General features: G+C 39.8%; 1 protein-coding gene and 1 pseudogene across 1 annotated transcript; both read right to left on the reverse strand.

Moving 5' to 3' along the window:
- Positions 1–8,236: 8,236 nt before the first annotated feature.
- On the reverse strand, positions 8,237–10,705 carry LOC120288372 (annotated as a pseudogene).
- Positions 10,706–21,613: 10,908 nt separating this feature from the next.
- Positions 21,614–22,248, reverse strand: LOC104455060 (kiwellin). Its single transcript, XM_010069918.3, is given in 2 exon segments — positions 21,614–21,921; positions 21,924–22,248. Coding segments are annotated over 2 exon segments (633 nt in total).
- Between the last annotated feature and the right edge of the window lie 3,692 nt (positions 22,249–25,940).

The raw sequence follows: 25,940 nt of genomic DNA on the forward strand, positions 1-25,940 counted from the left end.
CAAAGCACTTTATTAACCTATACTAGGCATCTTTAAAAAATACAAGCAAGTGTGGTGAATCTCATGCTATTGAAATTAATTATACTGTCATAACCACTGTTGAGGCCAATAATATCTCCATTGGTGGGAATCCTCTTGCTCCTGAAGTAGCAAATGCATCCCTGGATGTCTCTGATTTCTTTGAGGATCTCTGATTACTTTGATGAGGATCAGATTGGTGGATGATAATTTGAATTTCGAATTCTATGATTCTAATAATTTCTTTTTTAATTATTTTGCTTTAAATGTATTACTTTTTATTGTTCTTTAATATGGTTATAAAATGCTTATGAACCTTATATAATATTTATTTTAAAATTTTATTTGACTCTATAACTAATATGCAAATTTTATGACATTAGACACCTGAAGTTATCAATATAAATGCAAATGGAAAATACCGAGAAAAAGGAAGATGTTTGTTTACTCGATAGTGCAACAACACATACTATATTTCGTAGTAGACACTTTTTTTCTTGAGTATGACATTGTGTAAGGCACAAATCCATACAATATTAGGACTTGTTCTAATTATTGATAGTTTTGGGAATGACACAATTGTTTTGCCAAATGGCACCATTTTGCATACTGAGGATGCGTTTCCAAGCATTAGATCAAAAAGGAATTTGCTCAGTTTCAAAGATGTACGTCGTAATGGGTATCATGTTAAGACTATTTATGAGCAATATAAGAAATATATTGGCATTTTCTCTTATAAGATGAGCTTGAAGACCATCCATGAGAAGCTATAAGCTTCTTCTATGGGTTTGTATTGTGTCATGATTAAGACTGTTGAAATCTATGCCACCACATCCTGGAAATTGGTAAACTCTGATTAGTTTGGACTGTGGCATAATCGCCTTAGTCACCTTGGCGCTGTCACCTTGGCGCTTCAATGATGCGTAAAATAATTCAAAATACAAAAGGGTACCTTTTAAAGGATATAAATGTATTGTTGTCTAAAGATTATAATTGTGAGACTTGTTCACAGGGAAAACTCATTATCAAATCTTCTATGACAAAGGTTAATCTTGAATCCCCTTTATTATTATAAAGAATTCAGGGTGATATTTGTGGATCAATACAACCACCAAGTAAACTATTTCGATATTTTATGGTACTAGTGGATGCATCCTGTAGATGATCCGATGTTTACCTATTATTTACGCGCAATGTCACATTTGCACATTTACTTACGTAGATTATAAAACTCCGAGCACAATTCCCTGATTATCCAATTAAGATCATAATGATAGATAATGCTGGTGAATTTACATCAAAGAGTTTTGATACCTATTGTGCTTCACTTGGAATCGAGGTTGAGCACCCGGTTGCATATGTTCATACTCAAACTGGATTGGTAGAATCCTTGATTAAACATATTCAAATTATTACTCGCACTCTATTATTGAGAATAAATCTCAACGATACGGTATGGGGTCATGCAGTTTTGCATGCGGCAGCTCTAATAAGATTACGCCTCACTACTAGTCTTTTACAATCTCCCATTTAAATGATTCTTGGTTATAAACAAGATATTTCACATTTACGCACTTTTGGTTATGTAGTACAGGTACCTGTAACATCGCTCAAAAGAACAAAAATGGGTCCCCAACACTATTTGGGCATTTATGTTGGGTTTAATTCACTGTCTATCATTAGGTTCTTGGAACCAACTACTGGTAATATTTTTACTACTAGATTTGCAGATTGTCATTTCGATAAGACTAGGTTTCCATCAATTGGGATACTTACAACTTCCATGATTGCAAAACAAAAATTAGTTAAGGTTTTCTCCTAGAATGAGAAAAAATTATCTCAATTAGACCCAAGGAATCATAAATGTGAAAACGAGGTGCAACGCATAATCCATTTACAAGCTATGGCCAATAGACTTCCTGATGCATTTAATGATGCTACTAAGGTAACGAAGTCTCATATTCCAGTTGCAAATGCTCCAGCTAGGATAGCTGTTCTCGAAGGACAGGTTAAAATAGATCTAAATCCCCCGCACTTGAAGCGTGGTAGACCAATAGGATCAAAAGATATTACTTCTCGAAAACGAAGGAGAAAGAATCAGGAATCCGCTCCAAAAAAGCCTGGTGTTGTGCTTGCTCCCAAAGAGCTTATTGCCCCGAAAATGTGCAAACCCATGAAAGGAACACCAACCCCTGGAATATTGAGAATTCCATTACATATTGTAATGAAATTTGGAATTGAAATGAAATCATCATTGATGATGCTTTTGCATTCTCAGTTGCTCATAAAATTATAAATAATGATTATGAGTCGCAATCTTTTATTGAATGCCGTTAAAGGCAAGATTGGCTTAAGTGAGAAGAAGCAATTAAGGCTGAATTAGCTTCCCTAGCTAAACGAGAAGTTTTTGGACTCGTAACTCGTATCCCTGATAATGTAAAGCCCATTGAATATAAATGAGTACTTGTTCGAAAATGAAATGAGAAAAACGAGATTGTCAAGTATAAAGCCTGACTCGTTGCCTAGTGATTCTCCCAGAGACCTGTGATTGATTATAAGAGACATATTCACCTGCGACAGATATTATTACATTTAGTTTTCTCATTAGCTTAGTAATCTCTAAAGATTGGAAATGCGTCTTATGGACGTTGTGACGGCATATTTATATAGCTCATTATACTCTGATGTTTATATGAAAATTCCTGAGGGATTCAAAATGCCTGATGTTTATATAGCTTAGTAATCTCTAAAGATCCTTGTACGGGTTAAAGCAATTTGGTCGCATGTGGTATCAACGCCTAAGTGAGTACCTAATTAAGGAAATGTACAAGAATGATCCTATCTGCCTATGCGTGTTTATTAAGAAATCAGAAATCAAATTTGCTATTGTAACAGTTTATGTCGACGATATAAATTTAATTGGAACTCCAGAAGAGTTAGTTAAAATTGCTGAGTATTTGAAGAAGAAGTTTGAAGTTAAAGATTTGGGTAAAACCAAACTTTATCTTGGTCTAGAGCTTGAGCATAAAGAAAATGGAATAATCGTCCATCAATCAGCATATGTTGAAAGATTGCTTGAACACTTCAACATGGACAAAGCTCACCCATTGAGCACCCCTATGGTTTTAAGGTTTGTATATCCCCAAAAGGACCCATTTCGTCCTAGAGAATTTGATGGAGAGATATTTAGTTCTGAAGTACAATATCTCAATGCAATTGGGGCTTTGATGTACTTGGCGTAATGTACGAGACTAGATATCGCTTTTGCGGTAAATTTATTGAAACGTTTTAGTTCTAAGCCAACTCAGAGACGCTGGAATGGAGTTAAACATATTTTTCGTTATCTCCGAGGAACCATAGATTTGAGATTATATTATTCCAAGGATTCCACTAACTCTAATTTAGTTGGATATGTTGATGCTGGATATAGATCTAATCCACATAAGGCTCGCTCTCAAATCGAGTATTTATTTTGTTATAATGGCACTGCTATTTTTTGGTGTTTTATGAAGCAATCGTTAGTAGCTACATCTTATAACAACTCTGAGATTATTGCTTTATATGAAGTTGGAAAAAAATGTGTTTGGTTAAGATCCGTTATAACGCATATTTATAATTATTATTGTTTAATATATGTTACAAATTCTCCTACTATAATTTATGAAGATAATGCTGCTTGTGTTACACAAGTTAGGGGAGGATATATCAAAGGTGATGGGACCGAGCATATCTCTCCGAAATTTTTCTATACTCGTGAACTCTAAGAAGGTCGACAAATTGATGTTAAACAGATTTGATCCATAAATAATCTTATAGATCTTTTTACCAAATCATTGCCAACGTTAACTTTTGAGAAATTAGTATATAGCATTAGTATGTGGCGAGTTCACAAGATGTAAAATTGACTAGCCCTAGCAGTGGTTATATGCTCAATTGAGGGGGAGATATTATGAATTATGCATTGTACTCTTTTTTCTTTTTGTTTGTTTTTTTCCCACAGGGTTTTTTCGTCTTAAAGTTTTTGACGAGGCAATTAATGCATCCATAAAATGGAGAGACCATAAAATTTGTGCTCTGTACTCTTTTTCCCTTTTGTCCGGTTTTTGTCTCACTGGGTTTTTCTAGCTTAAAGTTTTTAATGAGGCAGTATCATTTGATGCATATTCGTAATGAATACAATAAATATTCAAGGAGGAGTGTTATGAAATACATGAATGACTGAAATACCTGAATGAATATTCATTATATTCATATTATCTAATGTACTTATTATGGTACATTTGTATCATACATTCTAAGTACATCTCCATATACAATGAATATTCGTCTCCCTATCAAATGTATGTATTATTCAATACATTGATATTAATGATAAGTACATTCTTGTTTTCCTATAAATAGGAGCTTAGTTTTTGTTGTAGACATAACAGTAATATATTGGAAATCAAATTCTCTCATCTAGCTTTCTCTACTATTTCTGGTGTTTACCTGCTTTCTTTTATCAATCTCTTTATTATCTCTATTGTATATTTGCAACACAATATTTTATAACAGTTTTTGACTTAATTATTTGTATTCTCATATCAATACACAAAAGGCCCATTATCATCAAAACTATTGACCACCAATTTTTGTCTACTTTTTTAAAAACCATGTCAACTGAAAATTTCTTAATCTCAATGCTAGACAATCGAAGAGAAAGCAAGTCCAACTACTCTAAGCATGCCTAAGTACTTTTAAACAAAAATTTAGCGGTCTTGCAATTTAACACAATATGCAAATCGGAAAATTATTGTTAAAATAGTGCTAAATGTACTGAAACCAATGTACAAAACTGTCTACCAACTGATACAGCAAATTGTAAGACCATAAGCATTTGAAAAGGGGCGATATTCTATGCTCAGTGAGAGTCTACCACATCAATTTCCAAAGCACTGACGGAGCTATGACTTAGGTTAAAGCGCACGAAATTCATGGATGAAATGTGTTCAAATTTTTTTTGCACCAGAGGTCTGGATGAAATTATACACAATAAAGGCTATATTAGTCATTAACAAGTTACAACAAAGTCTCAATTTGAAATTTTGTGAATTTCATTAAGGAACTTTTCTATACGGACAAAAATAAGTATCGTACAAGAAAAAATTGTTTTCTTGATGACTATAAATCATAATTTTGTATAATTTAAAATTTATTTATTACAAGAAGTTTTTCACTAAATAAGAAGATTGCGATACTTACAAAGGCGTAATCAATAAAGAATCATAAATTTTCTTATAAGAAAGGGAATAGGATTATCAATACCCATAAAGTAAGATCTATGGGAATATAAGGTTAGGTGGTTACTATACGAGAACCATGATTTCACAGAAGAAACGGAGGAAGGAGCAACGCAGGATCCAAGAAAGGAAAATAATTTTCTTTTATTTTTTAAGTAATATAAGAGATTATTTTTAAAATTATATATTTTTGAAATCATTCACTTTTCACAAAACAAATAAAGCCCTATTAATAACAATAAACAATTGGCTTGATAGTTCAAGTAGTAATGGCAGTCTCCTGTTTGTGGTAGTCAAGCATGTCTGTGGCTAGAAGAGAAAAGCAGTCCAAATTTTGAATTGAAATGATATCAATAGATATCCTTCTATGTATCATTAATAAACGAAATACCATTTTCCCTTGATATTGGATTAATGTTATTCACATCATTAACCTTAGATCCACAACTGCCTAATCACAACTTGAGGATTGAGGATGTAAAGTTGGCCAATTTATGAAACTTGGTCTAAAATAAGGATTCGAGATGGTCATGGGCGGAAATAACTTAATAGGCTTGCCCCACCCTGTCAAACACGAAATGTGAATAAGCAAATATAGGCAAGTAACTTTCCTTTTAGAGTCCGGTCTACTCGTGCCCAATCACCTTTTAGGTAGAGAATTCGGTAAACCTTTTAAATCTTGCTCAATCCACCCATTAATCAATTATACTTCATGTGACTTTTATACACCAAATTATGTCCATCTTCCGGTCAAAAGCAAGCAATCCAGTGGCAGAGTTATGGTATATCGCCTGTGGGGGCAATAAAGAAAGGGCAGGATGCTTTTGGCAGGACCAAAATTATTTCCACGATTGATCAGTTTGATTATAATTTATCAATTGAATATTAGACGGTTTATTGATCAATTTATCCTCAATTAATTTTTGTTTGCATTGAATATCGATACCAATTTTTCCATGTAATTGAGTTAAGTAACAGAGGCTAGCAAAATTACCAACAGACAGTCCACAATTAACCCAAGAAAATCTTTGGCATTAAGGTCATAAGTAAGACTTTGGCAAAAGAAAAAAGAAAACCATTTTTTCTGGATGTCTTCAACGTCCGATAGAGAGAACTCCTAAAAGCAGCCAGCTACTTTCCCTTGTCAATTCAAAATAATATGGGTATCGTATATAGCTGAAGAAGCATAGGACAGGTTGGAGTTCTTTACCTTACTCGATCAAGCCATAGTTCAAATCGATAATCGCTTGAAGTGCAAGAGTTCATTCATCTCTTGGCTTTCAAACCCACATCCAAGCAAAATAGAGTGGAACCGATTCGCTATACTTTCAAAGCTTTTTTCTTTTTTTGCATTATAATAGATTTGATCGTAGCTCTCCTCTTTCCGTTGGTAGTAGGGATGGCGGTGAAGAGGTCACAGTTCTGGACAAATCGTTTGCCGACATCGTTTGCCGACAAACGAACATCTTCCCCTCTCGTCATTTAAGGGCACTAGTATGCTCTCTTTGCTTCTCTTCTTTCCATCATCATCATTTAATGACAGTTAACTGAACTCTCATGCTTGGAGACACGGTTCACTGGGTTGGCACTTGGCATTAGAGATAGGAGAATGAAACATTTGCGAGATCCATTTGGGTAAACATGAGTAACGATTTTGTTGTACCGATCAGTTTCTTATGATCGCTGGCATCGATTTCAATCAACGTTATACCACATTAGAAGCTAAACCATGTGGTTTTGGACCTTAAAAAGTAGATGTTATCATCATATCTTCTCTTTCATCTACATGTATGTCGATGTCTATCGCCTCTCGTGGTGTGCGGTTAGTGCAAGTCTGTCCTTGAAAGACCAAATGTCAAAAAACAAAATAAGACTCAACTTATATTCTATGGAGAAAGCTGACCATACATTGCAAAGTCCAAGTACAAACTTTTGCTCAAATGATAAAAATATGCTCGAACTTATATCCAGACAAAAATAACCTTATTTTTCAAATGACAAAGGAAAAGGTACAAATTTGTAAACATCGACGGTCACGGGGGACGGCTATTCGCATGTGTCCCAAAGTGACGCCCATTTTGTTTTCTGTTTGGAGCGAGTGAGCTCTTTTTTAACAGTTTATTGATCCAATTTCAATATCCCTTGAGTGCTTAAAGCCCCTTGAGCCAAATATTTGGTGTTGGGCAAATTTTTTTTTTTTTTTTTATTGCCTTTGCAAAATGCAAGCCCTCAAAAGGGCCTGAAAGCCCAAGGCAGCTTAGGGGTGCGGCAAAAAAAACTCTCCCGAAATTATCCTTACTAATCTATTGTTTTTCTCCGGTATTGCTTCCAATAATTGTTCAGCTTCATCTTCTTCCATTCTCTCTATTGAATGGGACTAACATTTGCACGTGATTGCTGGTGAAGGGTAGGTGGCGTGGCGAAGAGTAGGCAGTCCGGCTAGGGTCGCCGCGACTAGATTGCATGACCCCGGCAACCTTCGCACATAGGTCGCACGACCATCCAGTGAGGGTTGTCACGATCTCCGTGCAGAGGTCGTCGGGGCTGTGCAAAGGTCGTGGTGACCGTTGCCGTGCCATGACCTTCGTGCGAAGTCCCTCACCGAAGGGTTATGCAACCTCACCGGAGCACTTTTCCCTTCACCGAACCACCTGCCCTTTACTAGCAATTGTTAGCTCTTCATTAGCGTGCTTGGCTGGCCAACTCTCTTTTTTTTTTTCTTTTTTTAAATAACAAAATTATTTTATGAATTTAATTTGTCTAGACACTATTTTGCTCAAAGGTCTTTTATAATGGACTTTTACGAAAATAATTTACCAAATACAATTTGCATTTTGAAAAACTCATTTAAGTCAATGCATTGCATTTCCCCAAAGATTTCCTCAAAAGTCTTCCCAAACACACCACTCTTCCACCTTTCAAAAGGATCTCGACTTCTTTCAGAGAGGGTTCAAACCGAGTTTCTCAGCACGCTTCCAGTGACACAGTCGAGTCATTCCAAGGCATGGTCCATAAGCCATGTTCATGTCAGACTACCTCAGCACTTCATCTGCTTGGTCGGGATCACCTGCAAAATCATAGACCACCCACTTTGGTAAATAGAAAGAGTGCTACTTGGGCAAAAAAAGAAATTGTCAAACATTGAGTTGTTTTATCATAAGCCGCCTTCACACTGTTTTATGAAACTTTCTACCAAGCGAGTTTTAGTTTGTAAACCATCACGCTTCTATCTGAATTTTCCTATAAAAATCCAAGAGTGTGTTTTAGTGAACCAGGCAGAAGTCCATAGGACCATATGACATTATGACAAAACTAACATTATAGATGAAATGGGGGCGAGGGGGTTGGGGGGGAGAGAGAGAGAGAGAGAGAGAGAGAGCTTTCAGCTGAAGGGAGCCATGGGATGTGAGGGCAGGCGGTTGAGTCACATGAGAATCAACAGCAGAGGCATTGGTTGGTGATTTTTGGAACAACCCTTCTTACTGGAAGTGGATTTGTATTCTTCTGCTTGCAGAAATCTTTCATGTTTGCTGATCTTGTTGCCATCCTTCAACGCTAAATTGCTGGAGAGGTGGATTTGTATTCTTCTGCTTGTAGAAATCTTTCATGTTTGCTGATCTTGTTGCCATCCTTCAACGCTAAATTGCTGGAGAGAATAGGGAAATGATGATAATGAATTGCAAAGATGTAGGAAAAACTAATAGATGATGATCCTACCAAGTAAGTTAGAACTAAATTGGTCAATACTTGGCCTTCACAATCTGCAGAAGCTGTAGGTGGGATAGGCAGTCTAGCATAGATTAGGGGAAAAAAAAACTGTTGGAAATTGTGATCCGTTTTCAACAAAATCTAGAAACTACTCACTTAATCATGAAGAAAGAAGAGTTAAGAACGTGAACAACGACTAGTTAATATCCGGAGCAGACTAGAGAAAGGTGCAGCGAATCTCTAGCTTCGAGGCTGTATGTGTGATGTGTTGAGAAAACTCCTATTAGGTTTTGAAATTTACAAAACTTTCATTCTCTTATTTTTACTCTTACTTTGAAGGATACTAAATTTCTGTGTTATATCGTGGAATGCTGTCAAAGTCTATTTTACTTCATAAGTCTTTTCCACTCTAACGAGATCCAGACTAAACTCAAGATAAGAATGTAGATATAATCAAACTCAAGATTATTGATCTTTCAACAAGCATTCAATACGTGCAAGATTTATCTTTAATATCTGGCTTTCTGGCGGAGAATCTCACTTACATTTTCTAAATATATTGATGAAATCAATCACAGATTGATAAATCAATTTCGTTATTAAACCTCGATTCATTTTTAGCATAAGAGCCGTGGCATTAATTTGAAGTCAATTTGGACACAATAGGTTATCCCAAATATGGGTAATTAGTCAAATAGATGTCTCGCGATATTAATTGAACTCAATTTCGATTAATTTTCGATTTTGATCCAGAAATTGTGAAATTGTTTGATTTGGCCTATAATGTCCAATTATTTTACCCATGGTGTAGGTCCTTTATTTTGCATGATAATCAAGCAATTAGGCCGATAAAAAATCAATAGATTGCATTTTCATGGTTTAATTAGCCTAATCCCTTTAAAATTGGACCATTTTCCCCCAATTTGAGTAAGTTTTCTTTTCAATTTGGTCTTTGAGGAATGAAATTGCATAAAATTTAGCCTCCCAAGGATTGGTCAACTCAAACCGACCAAGAACTGGTCAAACCGGCTTGAATCGATCCAACCGATTGCTAGTGGAGGAGGTTAGTTTGGCACTCTGCCAGCTAGTTCTCGATTGTCGGCGACCATTTGTTGACTCCTTGTAGTGCATATTTTGTCATTTGTCCCTAAATTTTTTAGATTTCACGAAAATACTTTTGGATTTCGTGAAAATTACAAAATTGCCCCTAATTAGGTCCCAATCGCAATTTACATTTAAACTCCCATTTTTTGCGAATCAATACCATCCCATCAATCGTGGGACACATTTCACTTAGTATCATCCCCTAATGAGCTTAATTAGACAATCAAGTTTTGACCGTCGGATCAAACCGAGAGTCGAGATTTGACCTTAAATCAGGACTATCTAATGATTTTCCCTCCAAAACTTTAGGAGGGGTTGCTTCTACATTTTTTCAGATCTGAATATAGAATTTTCTCTCTCCCTCCCCCTCCCTCGTTGCCACGCCTTGTTGCGCCACGCACCATTCACCGGAGCCCCCACCAACGACGTCCCTACTTTGATGGTCCTTTCCAGCTTCTCTCGGTCACCGTCAAAGCCACAGTAGGGCCAAGAGCAACCTCCATCATCCTACACCTCTCCTCCTTGTCGCGGTCTCAAAGACCGCTGGTTGAACCGGCCTTATCCCAGGCCAATTCCCTTTGCTGATCAGCGGCCATCGGCAGTTCTTAGAGGTCCCGCCATCGCCGATCCACCCTTGGGAGTGTCCCCAACCTTGCCATAGTCAGGGATTGGTGGAACAGCCACCAAAAATTCTCCGGTGGCCCGATCCTTCACTGACGACCAAAATTGGTCCAAACCGAACCGGTTTTTGTCCAACTCGTGAAGCAATGGTTTGACCGGCGATCCGACCCCTCTGGTGAGTCCTTGGCATTTTTTGGTGTCCCTCGAGGTTTGGGATACGATTTGGAGTTCTGATCATTGTCCGCTTGCATTTGATTTGACGAAACCACAGAAGGTAGAACTTGAATCATGAATCCAATGAAGTGAGATCGAAATAGTCGATTGGGTTTAAGATTTGAACCTAGGATCGTGTTTTATACTTAGAATTGAAGTTATGGATGTTACGTAATGATATGTGATGAGATAATATGGATTAAGAATGAGTTTAAGTTTGAATGTTCTTGATTTGCCTTGATTTGCAAAAATCGTAGCCTTGTGTGTTACTTTCTGTTAAGGTTGATATGAGGTGGTAAATATTGTTTTTTCGGTCTTGAGATATTCTAGACATATTATTTAGGTTTGACAAGCTTCAATTGATAGGTTGTAGGCCTCGAACAGACTTAGTTTGCTACCTGAATTACGCCTTGGAAATTGGTTGATTCTGCTGTGTTTTGTGTTTTGTTTTGATGTTTTGACTTTGGTTAAGTTGTCCGTTTTCCATTTTCTTACTAATTTTTGTGCTTAGATTTTGAAGATGCTTTCTTCATGGAAGTTGGACAAAAATACCTTGATCATATCATATCTTTTTTTTCTTTTAAATAGAATTTTTGGAGTTGATTTGGTTATGCAAAATCTTGAAAAATCGTCTTTAGGTTAGTTAGTCTATCCTATCCGAAGTCCGACATTTTTGTTTGGAAATGAGGTCCTAAATGAGTTGATTTGGGTTCCTATCCTTCATAAGAATTGTAGTATGCATTACAAGATTTCTAACTAGACAACATTTGCGTCAAATGAGCATAGTTTACTAGGTCAATTTCGCTGTGAAGATGCATTAATGTTATTACACTTTATGAAGTCCACTGTACTGTTATGTATTGCTATTTTTGTGTAGGTTCATGTGAATCAAATTAGGCTTAGATGTCTTCATGAAAAATTCTCATAACATTGCATTCTACAAGTAGGATTTTTCATAGGATTTTAACATGTCATTAAGTCATCGAAAATCACTCATGTTCTATGCTATACTTGTTGTGATTAAGGCTGATCACAAGCCCTTGAAAACATCTTCATTTGAGCTCCTTAAGGGCCAAGTTAGGTCATGAGATCTTTTAAACATGTCAAGAGCATATCACAAGCTTCGCATTAATGTGTGGTATGCCCCATTTGAATGTCATTTTTTTATTACTATATGAAAACCTTACATCAAGTTGATTAATCATAATTGAAATTATCTTGCATGTTGTCTATAATGATAAGTCCCCCTTCAATGTTAATGAATCCATGCGACTCTTTGCATTTCAATTTAGGGACAAATATATTAAACAAACTTTTGAAGCATTCAACCTTATGTCATGTGTGAATTTCACATTTTTTGTGCATTGTTTATGTGGTCTTGCAAGCCATTAATCGTACATCATTTTTTTATTTGCCTGTGACTGATTTGCATGCTTTTGCTATTGTTGCTATTCGACCATGAATTCGACCTTAATTGAACTTGCCACCTCTTAGAAAATCTTAAAGCACATCTTAATATTTCCAATAGCATTAATTTTGCATCATTTGCACTTTGTTTGTTCTGTTTTCTATTTTTGTCAATTTTGTCTAGAAACTATTGATAGTAAAATTCGGAACCCCTGTTTTGCCCTTGTCAAGTCTGACCTATTTTTATTTTTGTATCTTTTCTCGTTAAGGATTCTAAAGTCGGGTCTTTAACAAAGTATGTTGTTTTAGATTTCATTTACTAGCGTAAATCATTGTTGATCTACTATGATACCTTGCTGTCCCGTTACATTTCTGATGTGATGCTAGGTGTTCTTGAATTTTAATAAATTCCTACATAGCTAACCTTAGGAAACTATCTCTCCTTTTTTAATAAATCATTTTTTTTTTGTTTCTCTCGCTGGTAGAGCTATCTCTCCTTCCATGGAGTCCTTCTCTATCCCCAACGGGTGATAGCTTCCCCAAACCCTAATCTCAAAAACCCTAAACCGTATCTTCCACCTGTGAAGTCCCCATCGAAAACCCATACCATATGACCCCCATGCCTCCCAAAACCATAATCCCCAGACATCAAAACCCAACAAAACCCTAAAAGATGGATAGCACTGTTCGTTCTCCTAATCTTCGATTTGCACTCCTTTCTTAGCTGCCGGAAGAATCAGTGAGTTGATTTCCACAGTGAGCGATCATTCAAGACCCTGTCCCGAGCTCCCTTCAATCGAGAACACCGTTCTTCTCCAAACCAGGTACGAAACCCCTGTGCTCAGATCCTGCAAATAAGTTGAACAATGGAGAATGAGGAAGAAAATCAGCTACGTGTTGCAGCTCTGTGTAGGAGTCTGGGTCACTTATGGTCCGAAACAGATGTTGTTACTGTAAAGGAGGAAGTCCCCACTGATAAAATCACAGAATGCCAACATACCCTATTTGGGAAACTGCTATCGCGCCTGAATGTTAACTTTCCAGCTTTCTGCACAACGATGAAGAAGGCCTGGAAAGTCAGCACAGTTCTCATCACCCAAAAAGAGCCTGGGTTTTTCTCCTTCATATTTGACTCAGATGAAGACAAAGAGCGTGTGCTAAACACGGGTCCCTGGTCTTTTTCAAGTAACTTATTGGTGTTGAAGCAGTGTGTACCTGATATTCCAGACCATCGCTATGATTTCTCCACTTACGACTTCTGGGTTCACGTTCTGGGTTTGCCTCCGGGGTGGATTCTAGAGGAAGTTTATGCAGATGTGGCTGGCAAAATTGGCAAAGTAAAGGAAATTCAGCTAGAATCACAAGGCAACTCTTTCACTAAACCCGGGAAAGTACGTGTTGAATTAGACTTATCAGCCCCCCTGAAAACTAGGACACTAGTGCAGATGGGTACAAAAAAGATGTGGGTTGAATTCAAGTACGAACGCCTTCCCCACTATTGCTATTCCTGCGGCAGGTTGGGGCATTATGCTACCAACTGCGAAGAAATACCCTACGAACAATCAGAGTGGGCAGCAAACAGAGTGGGGAAATATGGATCGTGGCTTAAAGTAGAGGCAAGAGAGAAAAGTCCACACTGGGAAGCATTCTATGGAACAGTCATACCAATCCCAGAGAATGAGGAGTATGTACCTGAAACTCCTCTTTAGTCTAACCTTGAAATCGTGGGAGGCCCTGGAGCTACAGCTGGACCTAATCGAAGCAAAAAAAGAGCAGAAAATCCATCAGCAGATGAAAATAGAGCAGCAGAAATGGGCACCACAGTAGCCAAGTCAGCCAAAGGAAAGCATCCCTTATATTTATTAGACTCAAATGAAGCAGAACGCCATGACACAGGGGTTTCAAATAGAAAGGGGCTGAAGCTTACTCGAGCAAAAAAACAGAAGAAGAATGAAGACTCAAGGGTGCAACTGATAGAAGACATGGAGTTGCTAGAGACTCCCATTCAGATGATGACAGAGGCGAATGATTGGGCTTTGGTGACTAGCCCTAATAAGCCACCAGTGACATCATGAGAATTTTGAGCTGGAACTGTCAGGGGCTGGGCAACCCCCGACGTTCCAAGAGCTTAAAGCCCTAGTGGCTCTGGAAAGGCCCACTGTGGTATTCTTGATGGAAACTAAAAATAAAGAAGCTATAGTGGAAAAGGTAAGAAAGTGACTTAACTTTCAGCAATCTTATTTGGTACAGCCAACAGGAATTGCAGGTGGACTCGCACTCCTGTGGAACGAAGAAATTCAGGTGAAAGTGAGGTGCAATTCAAACTACTTTATTGATATGGAATGTGATGACCCCCGAAGTGGCAAATTAATGAGGATAACTTTTCTTCATGCTCCAACAAGCTACCAAGATCGACTTAAACTATGGCAACAATTAAGAGACTTTCATACAGCTAATTGCTTACCGTGGCTGTGTATAGGCGATTTCAACGACACTCTCTATACCTGGGAGAAGGAAGGCAAACGGGAGACTGATTATTATCGTATGGCAGCTTTTAGAGACATGCTTAATGATTGCTCACTCATGGAGATTGATAGCAAAGGCCGCATGTTTACATGGTCCAACAATAGAGACGGGGCAGATTTAGTTAAAAAGCATCTAGACAGAGGAGTTTGCACAATGGAATGGCGCATTACCTTCCCGTCTGCTGAAATCTATGCTTTACCAGTGGTAGGGTTGGACCACAGTCCCCTCCTCCTCTCTTTATATCCGGGTAACAGCAAAAGGAAAAAGGAGTTTAGATTCGAAAGCTACTGGTTAGATGAAGAGGATTGTAGAGATATAGTCAAAAAAGCTTGGGCTAAATCCCATCTCCAAAGCAGCAGCTTACCACAAAAACTCCACCAAGTAACAGAGGAGCTACTGGATTGGAGCAAAAAAAGTTTTCCAATGCTTCTATCCAAATTAAAGAGCTCAAGCATCGCCTTATGGAGATCACAAACGGCCAACCTACAACATCCACTAAAGCAGAAATTCAGTTGATTAAGGTGAAAATTGATCATCTATGGAGGCAGGAGGAGATGTATTGGGGACTACGGTTCCGTATCACATGGCTCAAATGGGGTGATAAAAATACGAAGTTTTTTCATGCGACTGCAATTCAGAGGAGACAACGGAATAGACTTACCATGCTGAAGACAGATGAACAGAACTGGATCTGGGATCCCAATGCAATCAAGCAGCACGTCACAACTTACTTCCGAGCTCTCTATCAATCGGTAGGTCCAAGGAACCTCCAGCCCATCTTAAATCACTGCCCAAAAGTAGTAACAACGGAAATCAATTAGATTTTGATGGCTGATATTACTGAGGAGGAGGTCAAAGAAGCTGTCTTCCAGCTTGGTTCCCTAAAGGCCCCAGGACCGAATGGTCTAAGTGGGCAATTCTATCAGCATTTTTGGGAAGAAATCAAATCGGATGTCACGAATATGGTCCAACAATTCTTTCAGTCAGGTCAGTTCGATCCCACTCTTAACCAAATGTGCATTGTCCTCATACCAAAGATTAAAAACCCAGAACATATCAGCCAATTTCGACCAATCAGCCTATGCAATTTCAGCTATAAAATCATCTCAAAGATCCCGGCCAATCGCTTGAAACAAAGGGGCTACCACGAGATAATTTCACAAGAACAAAGTGCTTTCGTACAGGGACGTCAAATCCAAGACAACATTATCATTGTACAAGAAATGCTGCATCAAATGAGGATCAAAAAGAGGAAAAGAAAATTCCAGGCCATTTTGAAACTTGACATGCAAAAAGCATATGATAGAGTGGAGTGAGACTTTCTGAGTATGAGTATGCTGAAGATGGGATTTTCACACCAATGGGTTAATTTGATTATGCAATGTGTGACTTCAACCTCCCTGAACGTGAAAGTTAATGGAGAGCAAACCGAGTTTTTTCAGCCTACACGTGGTATACGGCAAGACGACCCCCTATCCCCCTACTTGTTTATTGTGATGGCAAATGTGCTCTCATGGATGATACACAACGCTTTGGCAGATGGCAGCATTAAGGGATAAAACCAAACAGGTATTGCCCCCACCCTAACCCATCTATTGTTTGCAGATGACGCCATTTTCTTTATGGATGGGTCAGTTCGAGAATGCCAGAGCTTGTCAGCTATACTTAATCAATACTGTTATGCGACGGGCCAAGCAATTAACCTAAATAAGTCAAGAATGTTCTTCAGTATGGGCTGTCCACAGGATCTAAAAAGGAATATGACCCATGCAATGAGAGTGCCAATCATGGGTAGAACTGGGAAATATCTAGGGCTACCATCCGACTGGGGAAAAACCAAAAAAGATATGTTCGCATGGATTTTAGCACGGGTAAATATGAAATTGGCAGGGTGGAAAGAGAAATACCTGTCGAAAGCTAGGAAAGAGATCTTGGTCAAAACAGTGGTGCAAGCCTTGCCGCAATACGCCATGTCCATCTTCAAGATCCCTGTATCCATTTGCAGACCAATTGAGAAACGAATTGCAGCTTTCTGGTGGAGGCAAAATGATGCAAAGAAAAGCATGCATTGGAAAAACTGGGAGACTCTAAAAAGCAGAAAAGATCGAGGAGGGCTAGGTTTTAAAGATTTAATTTCTTTTAATGTAGCTATGTTGGGAAAACAGGCTTGGCGACTGTCCCAATCCCCCTCAGCCTTATGGGGCCAACTACTGAAAGGACTATACTTTCCTCAAGGAGATCTTTGGAAAGCCAATAGAGGACCCCGACCTTCTTGGGGTTGGCAAAGTGTCCTTAGGGGACGGGATGCTATACTACCAGATCTAAAGTGGACCGTGGGTGACGGGAAATCCATTCATATCCGTCAAGATCATTGGCTATCACAAGGAATTCTTGGGGGACTAGAAAACAGAAACGATCCTCATCTAGTGGCTGATTTAATAGATCAAGAAAGGAAAGAGTGGAATGAGCCCTTGTTAAACCAATTATTCAAACAGAAGATAGTCAATGAGATTCTCACTATTCCTATCGTGCATCAACAGAAAGCTGACAAATTGATCTGGACAGGCAACCATAGTGGACAATACACAGTAAAGAGTGGCTATAATAGGGTCAATGATGTTTCCTTACCGCAACAGGGCCTCCTCCTCCTACCAGCCCCCTCGAAGCCTTTGGACAAAACTGTGGCATATGTCAGTTCCCCCCAAACTGAGAATATTTTTATGGAGTCTCTGTCAAGACGCTTTACTGACCAAAGAAAAGCTGCACCAGAGGAAAATTTTACCTGACCCGTTGTGTCCCCTTTGCTCCAAATATCTCGAGACCGTAGAGCACATATTCCTTCACTGCCAACAAACCTAGAAAATCTGGTCAGACCCCTGGCTAAATATCAGCCACATCACAACCTTGGCTACTAGAATGGACAAATGGGTGGCGGAATACCTCCTAGCCAAGATGCAAGCCTCAGATCCGGAACTGATTGTTGAGGTCCTCTAGCAAATCTGGAAGAATCGAAACAACTTCATCTTCCGGAAGACCCATGGCCAACCTCAAGCTTTAATTGACACAGCCCTTGCACAGAACAGCATCTCTCAGAGATGGATACCGAGGAAATCCTCAAGAGTGCAGGACAATGAACACTTACCCGTAACATGGAAAGCACCGAAAACGCCAGATCTGAAATTGAACGTCGACAGCTCGTGGGTAGCAACTGATTCGGCTTGTTCGATTGCTGGTCTTCTTTGCGACTCCAACGGAAGCATGATCGACGGCTTTGCCAAAGAGGTTCATGCGGCCTCACCTGTGCAGCGGAAACCCTAGCCCTCTTTCACGGGTTGAAGATGCTAGAAGAGTGGAAGACGATGCACGTGGGGCAAACTCAAGAACTGAACCGAACACTTACCTGCGAAAGTGATTGTCGACAACTAGTTGACTTCGTCTTGGGCCGCGAGGAAGCGTCTTGGGCCGTCCAACTCCAGGTACAAGAGTGCAAAAACATTCTGGCCCAATTACCTTTAGTAATGGTATCCTTTGTCCGAGAGAAACAAATCAAGTAGTCGATTGGGTAGCAAAGGCTTTATGGAAAAAAAACCATCCCTTCCAATTGGCAGCGCGAACCACTTGCCCCTTTGATGTCTATATTATGTTATGACTCCAACTTATCTTGTAAAGCTCGTTCTGTTTAATGAAAGTATGGGATGCTATTTTCGACCCCCAAAAAAAAAAAAAAAACCTTAGGAAACTTTTTACATGAAAATTGTTCGCTTGATGTTATGTAATTTTCTTGGAGTCAATTATCCATGGGTTTTTTTTTGTCAATTACTTTGATCTTTTCTGCCCTGTTTTGTGATTTTTGTCGTGATTTTCCGCTGTGATTTTCTTCTAGAATTTTTTAGGACAACTTGCATGCTAAATTGAATTCACTCATCTTCTTGAACTTTGATCCTCACCTTTTGAATTTTATACACAAAAAATCTTGAAAAATAAAAAGCAATTTACTATGCTTTTCACACAATCATGAAAACATTTGAAAAGTCATGTTTTTGTCGATTCGAATTTGATTTTCTGAATTGTAAGATTGAAGTGGAAATTGATAGCTTGTCAGTTGTGGAGTGTTTATTAGGCCATGCTCCGAACCCACGAACTATGGAAATTATTTTACAGGATTGTAAGGCCTTGCTGGCCCAACTCACAAGAGTCTCAGTGTCTTATGTGCCCCAGGAAGCTAATATGCATGCAGATTGGGCTGCAAAAGCCCATCAGGAAAACCTTCTTCCTAATAGCTGGCTCTATAATCTCCCGTGCCCAGTATGGGTTTTATTATGTATTTATTCTGAACTTAGTGCGTCTCAGACTCTCAGCAACGGTTTAGTAATGAATGCTATTCTCGACAAAAGAAGAAGAAGAAAAAAAGCTCCTCTACCCATTATCGCCCTGCTGTTTCTAACACGCTGTCGCCACCAACCTCCATCCAAACCACGGGAACGGAAGCCCGTGCCTCCGAAGCCACCTAGCCCTAGTCGTTGAGCCACCCTGTGGTTCTTCATCGGCTGAGGCCGGGCTTGGTGCTCGCGGTGGCCATGACCTGTGCGGTCAAGCTCTCACTCATGACCTCCTCTGTCAGCTATCTTCATGGGCAGAAAGAAAGAGAGAGTGAGATATGTGGAGCAACCGACTATAACTTGTGACGAGAAACAAGGTTGGGGCTGCAGATGATGATGAGGACATGACTATGGTTACGCAACGGAGGTGCGACATGAGGTTCGCCGCAGTGGTGGAGGCATATCGGCGGTGGGATACACAGAGGGAGGGTTGGGAAAATCTAGGAATGTTCTTTTGTGTCTTGGATGAGATCCTACTCATTACAATCTAAGAGGGAACTGGTAAATTGGGTGTAATTGAAATTTTAATCCATTTTCAAAATTAAGTATCAAAGCTATAGCACCATTTGAAGCATTCGTGATGCCTATGCTAAAGTAAAAAATGTGCTTAATCGTATTATGGAAAAAGTAAATAGTATAGGGACAAGAGAATTTGCGTCAATACTTGTCACGAATGCAATCATTTTGCTGTTCTCACGTTCTTTGCTGCAGTCTTGCTCTAGCTACTCAAAATTTTTGTACTAATACCTATAGCGCTTTAAGCCCACTAAGCATAGTTGAATACATTAACAAAACCCAGAAATTAAGGTTTCCCTCGAAGCTTTTGTTTAGTGTCAATGCGATCTTTTGACCCTAACCAGCAACACAATTTGGATCCAGAGTCTAGACCTAATCATGAACTAGGTGATCTGCGGACCCACTAGGCCGACACGAGCTACAAGGGCCCAAAGCCATTTTTGGCCAATTTTAAATAAGGGCATTTAGTGAGAAAGTTCGGCCTAGCCTAAGTAGGCCGGAGCTAAGTCCAACCCTGTCCGAAGATTTGTATTTGAAGATTTTTATGATGGGTGGGTTTGGGTAAAAATTTTAAGTTGGACGTTAAGATCTTGTTTAATGATCACCTACACTCAAGTCCCCATGTATTAGACCAGTAATGTGATGACGACATTATTTGGTGATTTATTTCAATTATGTGCAAGGATTGTGACCTCAATTGTAGTTTATGGCTATACTTTCACGACCCTTGTGTGCTTAAAAGTTAGGTCTCAATTCTTACAATGTAAATCTTCTTTTTTGTCGAATTCTTATGTATGACCCTAAACAACAATTCAGGTCACAATCCTTGCACATAATTGAACTAAATCACAAAGCAATGTTGTGATGGCATTAATGGTCCAATACATGGGACTTGATTAGATGGGTCCGGTCTGGACCGGACAAAGTCTTAAGGTTTTACCTAAATTTTTACCCAATCTCGCTCGTCGAAATTTTTTTTAAATACAAATCTTCAAACATGGCCAGACGTGGCTTAGGCCTAATAAGGATGAGTTGGGCTTTCTCACTGAAATGTCCAAATCCAAACACGGCCGAAATGCTTCGAGCCTTGTTGCTCGGTTGAGGCGGCCGCTGGGGCCATGATCAAGTCGAGATTTTGGACCTAATCCATTGCTTGTTAGAGTCAAAGGATCATGTTCGCACTAACCAAGACATTTGACTATAACTTCAATTTCTTGGTTTTGTTGAAGTATTTTAACTATTATGAGTGAGCTTGTTGATCCGAGTTCGTAAAAAATTTGAGTTGAGTTTTTGCTGTTCAAGAAAATCTGATGAGGTCATAACATTCACAATATTAGGTCAATATACTTTAAAGAAATGATTGCATGACAGAATTTAGTATTATTGCGAGAACAACAGTCTATTCTAAACCATATAAAGCAGAATCACAAATAATTATAAATTATTGTTGAATTTATTTTTTAAAAAATTTGTGACTCACAATAAACGGTTATTTTTACAGTACCCCTAAGGACTATTGTGTTGGCAAAATCCTATACTTTAAGTGCTATAGATATTAACAAAAATGTTTTGACATACTAGGAACAAGACCTAAGCAAAGTTTGTGAGAGTAGCGTAACAATTGCATTCGTGATAAGTATTTGGCTCAAATTCTCTTATACCCAGGAGCGAGGCCTAAGCAAAATTAAAAAAAAGCTCGTAAATGGAATAGACGGATGATTCGGGACCAAATGTGCACCATCCCCAATCAAGAAGGGTTTTGTGTAATTCTCCCCATTTTATTATGCGTTTGTTGGAGAGCTACTACTCTCTAAATTAAGTTTCATCAATCTCCCTCCGTGCTTAAACCGTTGACCAAGTCACATCCTCGTCGCCCACATTCTTATCAAGCCCTAAAGCACTCCACATGGCATCCGAGCTATCGACGATGTTGTTTCGGCATGGCGGCTGGTAAGCGTGGCTCGCATTGCATCCATTCATCGAGTCGCATTGGTCTACCACTTTGGCCATCACGCTGCTTCCGGTTTTAATGGACGTTATCTTGAACATCTTCCCACAACGCGATTTGTTATCAAACCACCCTGTCGACGGAGCAACGATCCGCTCTGTGTTGTTGTGATATTGCTCATTGCACTGAGACGGGTCTCCCCATCACCGCCTTGGCTGAATTCGTTGTTCATCAAGATGGCTCGGGTTGAGGAAGTTACTGGGGGCGAGCAAGTGAACGTTGGATAAGATGTGCCATCACAATGGAGATTGCCTGAGGGGTGGCATCCTCCGTCGTCTGACGTCAGCACGGATTGACCACCACTGCCGGTGCCGCATATCTGAGTACCTAATTTGGGATCATCGCTGCACATTCCGTTGATGCAGATCAACTGGCCTTGGCAGTCGTCGAGGGTTTGACATGGGCCATTACATGAGGAGATGGCCGGCAAGTTGGTGCTCAAGACCACCAGCAAAAGGGCAATCGACATGATCCTACCGAGCTCCACCTTCAAAATATGTGGATTTTTCTACGATGAATTGGAGTTTTGGCAAAGGAAACGATGAAGGAAGAACGTATATATAGGGAATTAACTTGGTGACTGACAAAGATTTTTTGGAAGTCCTCATGTTGAGTGTCCTCGTCAAGTTGGCAACTTGTGCGTAAGATTTACTCAATGGTTAATGTATGCATTTTTTAAAAAGTCGATTTACATATATATTATATTTAAATTTCACTAGCTACACAAACTATAAAGGAAGAGGTCTATGCGTGATAATAAGTACGATTACTCACATTACTAAGCACAAAACGATTTTTAATATTTGAACTATCAATTGTGATTGTGGCTCACATTTTTTTTTTGGTCGAAAGTACCATTTGTATTCATATTAGCGATAATTACAGTCGAAATTTATAGCATCCATAGATAGTATGTGAAGGAGTGCGGAGGAGGTTGAGATAAATCCGCTTAAGGGCCGGATCGGTGGTGCGATGGGCCTCGCTGCCCGGTCGGCGGCCCGGTTCGCATCTCTCAAACAAAGTGCTGGAGGGTTAGGTCAGAGAATCTGGATAGTAGCCTGAGCGCCTCCTCCACGAGCGGCCAAAGCTCCCACACGGGCGAATGGCCATGATGCACCACAGCAAGAAGGGGAAGGCAGTCCGATTCAACCTCGATCATGGTATGGTGAAGCCCTCGTCGCAGCAGATGGTGAAGTGTATAGGTGAGTGCGTTGAATTCAATTTCTAGTGCTGATGTCGCTCTAAACCTGCACGAGAAGCCATCCAATAGCCTTCCTTGGTGGTCTCTACAGACACAGGCCATCAACCCCTCGGTGCCGCCCGGTTGAAAGGCATCGTCGACATTATATTTGAGGGTTCCGGGGGCTGGAGGTTGCCATTGGTGCGTGGGATGGTGAAGGGGAAGCCCTGATCTCGTTCGGGTAACAGCAGGGGAGGTGAAGGCCCTAGTCTGCTCGACGGCTAGTTGGACGACTCTTCCCGGATCTGGCTGCTTATCACGGAATACGACGTCATTGCGCATTCTCCAATTTGCCAGAGAGTATTGACAGTCATCTCCAGCCCCAGTAGGTGTTTAGGAGTAGCCGCTCTTGCACTGAGCCATTAATTGATCCTTTGAATTTGCATAGGGGAGATTGGGATGTTAAGCTTCTGATTTTCCCATACAGCACGAGTCCATGCGCAATGAAAGAAGAGGTGCTCGATGGTCTCTGAACGCTGTTGTCGACACAGAGGGCACCAAGGATCTGAGGCGATGTGTCGGTGAAACAAGTTGGCCTTCGTCGCAATGGCATTCTGACAAAGTGCCCAGGTAAAAACTTTGATCTTCGGTGCCGTTTGCATCGACCAAATTCGGCGCAATGAGATTTTAGGATTCTGATATGATGATGATGCTGTATGACTGTTGGTAGTTCTTGCTTGCTGAAGTAGCTTATGGTAGCAGCTCTTGACCATATATTCGCCATCTTTTGTGCCTGTCCAGATGATGCGATCTACGATAGGAATATGTTTGATTGGTATATTCAATACCTGGGTTGTGATATCTTCACCTAATAGAGGGAGTATTTGAGGTTGGTTCCAGGTTTGGTGTGTCGGATCAATAAGATCCACCACCCACAATGGATCATCTTTGTTGTTCGGTCCATATAGAGTGCCAATAGGTAACCAATGGTCACCCCTTATTCTTATATCGTGGCAGTCACCTACTGACCAGCATAGATGAGGACCAATAGCATTCCTCCCCAATAAGAGACTCTTCCATCCCCATGAGGCCCGAGCTGCTGGAGTAATAGATAGGAAAGTTTGCGTAGGAAAGTACAGACCTTTAAATAGTTGACTCCATAACGCCAAAGGCTGTTGCAATAATTGCCAAGCCTGTTTTCCAAGCATAGCTTCATTAAAGGCTATTAAATCCCGAAAGCCTAAGCCACCGTCATCTTTACTCATTTTCAACAGATCCCATTTTTGCCAGTGAATACCCTTCCTGTTTTGATAATTCTGCCACAAGAATCTGGCAATGCTTTGCTCTAGAGATTTGCAAATCGACAAAGGAATCTTAAAAATAGACATTGCATAATGTGGTAGGGCTTGCACGACAAATTTAAGAAGTACTTCCTTACCGCCTTTGGAGAGTAACTTACCCTTCTAGCCCTCCAACTTGACATGAACACGCGCTAGAATCCAAGAGATTATTTCCCTCTTAGATTGACCCCAGTCAGACGGTAATCCCAGGTATTTTGCACACCTAGTCAATACTGGTACTCTTAGCTCACTCGACATATTATCTTGCAAGGCAGATGGACAGTACTTACTGAAAATAATGCCGGACTTATTGCGATTCACAACTTGACCCGTTGCCAGACAATACTGGTTCAGAATGCTAGCAACGTTCTGACATTCCCGAATAGTCCTATCTAGAAAGAAAATAGCATCATCGGCGAAAAATTGATGGGACAGGGTTGGACACCATTGATTGAAACGTATGCCTTTAATGTGTCCCATACTGACAGCTTGATTGAGTAAGGTTGATAACACATTTGCTACCAAAATAAACAAATATGGAGATAAGGGGTCACCTTGTCTTAGACCTCGCGAAGGGGAAAAGTAGGGAAGTGACTCGCCATTAAATTTCACACTCAAGGAAGTAGTAGATACACACTGCATAATCCATCGGACCCATGTGGGATGGAAGCCCAATTTGTGGAGATAGTCGTTTAGGAAATCCCACTCAACCCAATCATACACCTTTTGCATGTCTATCTTTAGAATTGCATTGAATTTGCGTTTTCTCTTCCTGATCTTAAACTGGTGAAGAACCTCTTGCACAATCAAGATGTTGTCCTGGATCTACCTCCCACTTACAAAGGCTGACTGTTCCTTAGAAATGAGAGAGTTCAAACAAGGTTTAAGGCGGTTAGCTAGCACCTTGGAGATGATTTTGTAGGCAAAGTTACACAGGCTAATGGGGCGATATTGCTCTAGCTTTTCTGGATGGGGTACCTTGGGAATCAAAGTAAGAAAAGTTTGATTGATACTGGGAGGCATCTGACTTGTCATCAGGAAGTGCTGTACTTGGAGAAATAGATCATCTTTAATAATATCCCAATGTGTCTGATAGAACAAACAACTTAGTCCGTCGGGGCCAGGGGCCTTTGTAGTCCTTAATTGGAATGTGGCCTGTCTAACCTCATCCATTGTAACCTTAGCAATTAACTGGTCATTCATCTCATCACTTACAATCGGCGGACATTGGGCAAGGATAGGAGTGTAATCCCTCGACCCTTGAGTTGTGTATAATGTTGAAAAGAAAGCCGTCGTCATACCTTGTAGGGCCCGAGTGTCACGAATCCACTGCTGTTGCTCATCTTGAAGTATAGTAATGCGATTTTGAGACCGTCTTTGTAAAGTAGATGCATGAAAAAATTGAGTGTTCTTATCCCCCCACTTCAACCATTGTATTCGAGATCTCATAGCCCAGTACTACTCTTCCTGCTGCCAAAGTCTTGTAATGTCCTCTTTGATTTTAGCAGCTTCCTCTCTTTTATAATGCAAATGCTGTTGGTTGGTCATATTTTGTAGCTAGTTTTGTATAATGACGGCGCTGGAACGTCCATTTGAAAACTTATCGTGACTCCAAGTAGATAGGGCTGTGCTAATATACTT

The sequence above is a fragment of the Eucalyptus grandis genome, chromosome 9 (genome assembly GCF_016545825.1).
Source record: "Eucalyptus grandis isolate ANBG69807.140 chromosome 9, ASM1654582v1, whole genome shotgun sequence".
Classification (NCBI taxonomy): Eukaryota; Viridiplantae; Streptophyta; class Magnoliopsida; order Myrtales; family Myrtaceae; genus Eucalyptus; species Eucalyptus grandis.